This window comes from Tupaia chinensis, unplaced genomic scaffold (genome assembly GCF_000334495.1).
Source record: "Tupaia chinensis unplaced genomic scaffold, TupChi_1.0 Scaffold000465_1, whole genome shotgun sequence".
Taxonomy (NCBI): Eukaryota; Metazoa; Chordata; class Mammalia; order Scandentia; family Tupaiidae; genus Tupaia; species Tupaia belangeri.
In genome coordinates, this window is record NW_006159974.1 from 2,518,263 (window position 1) to 2,520,581 (window position 2,319).

The 2,319-nt window shown below is 49.2% G+C and overlaps 1 protein-coding gene across 8 annotated transcripts in view; it reads right to left on the bottom strand.

Annotated features, from left to right (window-relative positions):
* FBXO24 (F-box protein 24) overlaps positions 1–2,319 on the bottom strand; it is a 14,704-nt gene that overhangs the window by 10,901 nt on the left and 1,484 nt on the right. For 2 of the 8 annotated variants that reach the window (XM_006155700.3, XM_006155697.3), the window contains exon 1: positions 205–1,246. The exons of 1 other annotated variant lie outside the window; for it this stretch is intronic. In XM_006155700.3, the coding sequence (XP_006155762.1) occupies positions 205–306 (102 nt within the window). In that variant the 5' untranslated portion in view covers positions 307–1,246. Of the gene's footprint in view, positions 1–37; positions 1,256–2,102; positions 2,314–2,319 lie in introns of those variants that run through there. 5 more of the 8 variants (XM_006155698.2, XM_014590580.1, XM_027774662.1 and 2 more) reach the window with 5 other exon arrangements.

The window sequence follows — 2,319 nt, forward strand, 5'->3', positions numbered from 1 at the left end:
ATAGCCCCTCCCCCAAACTCTTGCTGCCATCCCCCCCCCAGCCCCTCTTCCCATCCACACAGTCCAGTGAATGTTTGCAGCTTCTGTCTCCAGCTTCTCCTCACCATCCTGACTGCCCCCTCCCGGCTCCTGCCCTCATCTCTCTGGGCCCCTTGGCTCCCGTACTCAGTTCCCTGGCCCCTGGCCCTGCTGTCTTTCCCCCACCATGTCCCAGGCCTGGGCTGGGGAGACCTCTGGGACATCACCCCTGCCTGGTAGGCCCCTTCCCCTAGAGTCTGGGAAAAACAAACCTCTCTGTGACCTCATTGTCCAGTCACTGTGACCTATCCTTCCCTGGGACTTTATCTCTTACACAGCTTTTTGGTTCTAGCTCAGCTCTAGCCATCCAATGGCTCATGGGATGTGCATTTTACTGGAGAAATAAAATATGAACCACTGGTAGATGAGGCCTTTACTTTCGGGGAATAGCAGGTTCTCCCACTTGTAGTCCTTTTAGCACTAACTGCAGAAAAACATCGGTGAATTCTTCACATCTCAGCAGGCTTCAAGGATTTGTAGCACAAGAGTATAAAGTCAAAAACAGCAACAGCAGAAGGAAACAAAACAAAAACTATAAACTCTGGGCAGGTGAGGGGGAAAGGTGACCCTGCTAATGACCATCTAGCTTTCAAAAGCATGCACCAGAAGAAAGTGGGTACAATTCAGCACAAACTCTGTACGGTCTCATGAAAAACACATCCAAAACCAGACTGCTTTCCTGAGGGACAGTGACATCATTGCATGTGTGAAGAACAACCTATTAAGATGGGAGAAAGGAATGGATTTATTCTGAAAACTTACCTCTCCCAGAGTCTACATTATTAGTTTTGCCTTATGCAGTGGTGGGGAGGTAGGGGTGAATTCATGAGAAGCAGCAGGAGTTGGGGGTATATCTATTCAGGCAGGGGCAGAAGATCTACATCAATAAATCTGAAGTAGTTGGCTCTTTCAGGGACTCTAAGGAATCCAGTCCTGTTGGACAAATGGCCCACACTGCACAGTATCACAGATCCATTTAATAGGATTATTAAATTATTAAATTATTCATTTAATGGGGCACCAGACTGTCAGCCACCCAATCAAGCTTATTTATGGTGAACAGTATGGTAAATAGCTAGGCTGAGATACCTAAGATGGAAACTTAATACTTTAATAAATGGTTAGAAATACCAACACCTGGGGACCAGCAGTTAGCATAATGGCTATGTTGCTGGACTCCCACATGGCTAACCGTGTTGCAAATCCTGGACTTGATGCTTCCTTTCTCTTTCCCTCTCTCTTTCTCTCTGGTAAATTGGAAAATAATAATAAAGTTAAAATAATCCTTAAAACATACCAACATCTGAGATGTGATTTATGAGAAAGCAACTTAATTGTGGCTGGGCAACTGTTGACATATGGATTATATTAAGTACTTATGCCACTAGAAGGGATGTTAAGATCTTTAGACAGAAAAAAAGCATTTCCCTCTTCCTCTTACATTTGGCTCCCCTTTATCACCCCAGGAGGCCAACCAGAGGTTGGGAATGGAAAAAGGCTACTGTAAAGGTTGAGGAAGCACCCTGCCTTAAGGGCTGGGAGACCTGACTGCTAGTGCCAGCTGTCCAGAACTTGTTTGTTTTGGCTAATGCATCCACTTCCCTCTGCTTCAGTTTCCTCATTGGTAAAACGAAGGAAGTACTCTAAGCGACGAGGTCCTTTCTAGCCTCTGACCTCCACAGGTCTGGTCATCACAATTCCTGACTAGGTGATGTTGGCAGGCCGAGCAACCTCTCTTCACGAGCTGGGCATCCAGGGGCTCCGGGAAGCCGACCGCCCGCTCCCAGCCCAATGGTACTGAGCTCCTAATAGGGCTCGGCCTCCGCAGACGAAAAAGGCCCTCACGGCCTCTTCGGCTGGGTCAATCGCCTGAGCACTGGCTTCAGGCAGTGGTTCAGCTCCTCTCGGTCTCTCTCGCGCCTTCAACGCTGGCTAGCTCCCTAACACGTCCAGCTCACAAACACTCCAGCAGCGCCTGCTCCGCTCTCCCAGCCCGCCCAGCGCGCCACGGTCACATTCTTTACTTCAGTCTCAAAGTTCTGGCTCACCCGCCTCCTCCTTAGCGAAGGGACCGCCTTCTCGCCCATGCTATTGGTAGGTAGAGCCATGCCTGAGAGAAGAGGCCGGGCCAGGTTCCCTCCGGAGGATCTAATTGGTCTTCTTGACAGTCACTCGCCTGTATCTGGCCCACGATTGGTCTTTGTTGGAATTGGACTAGGGTCCTCGGGCTGGAGATCTCTC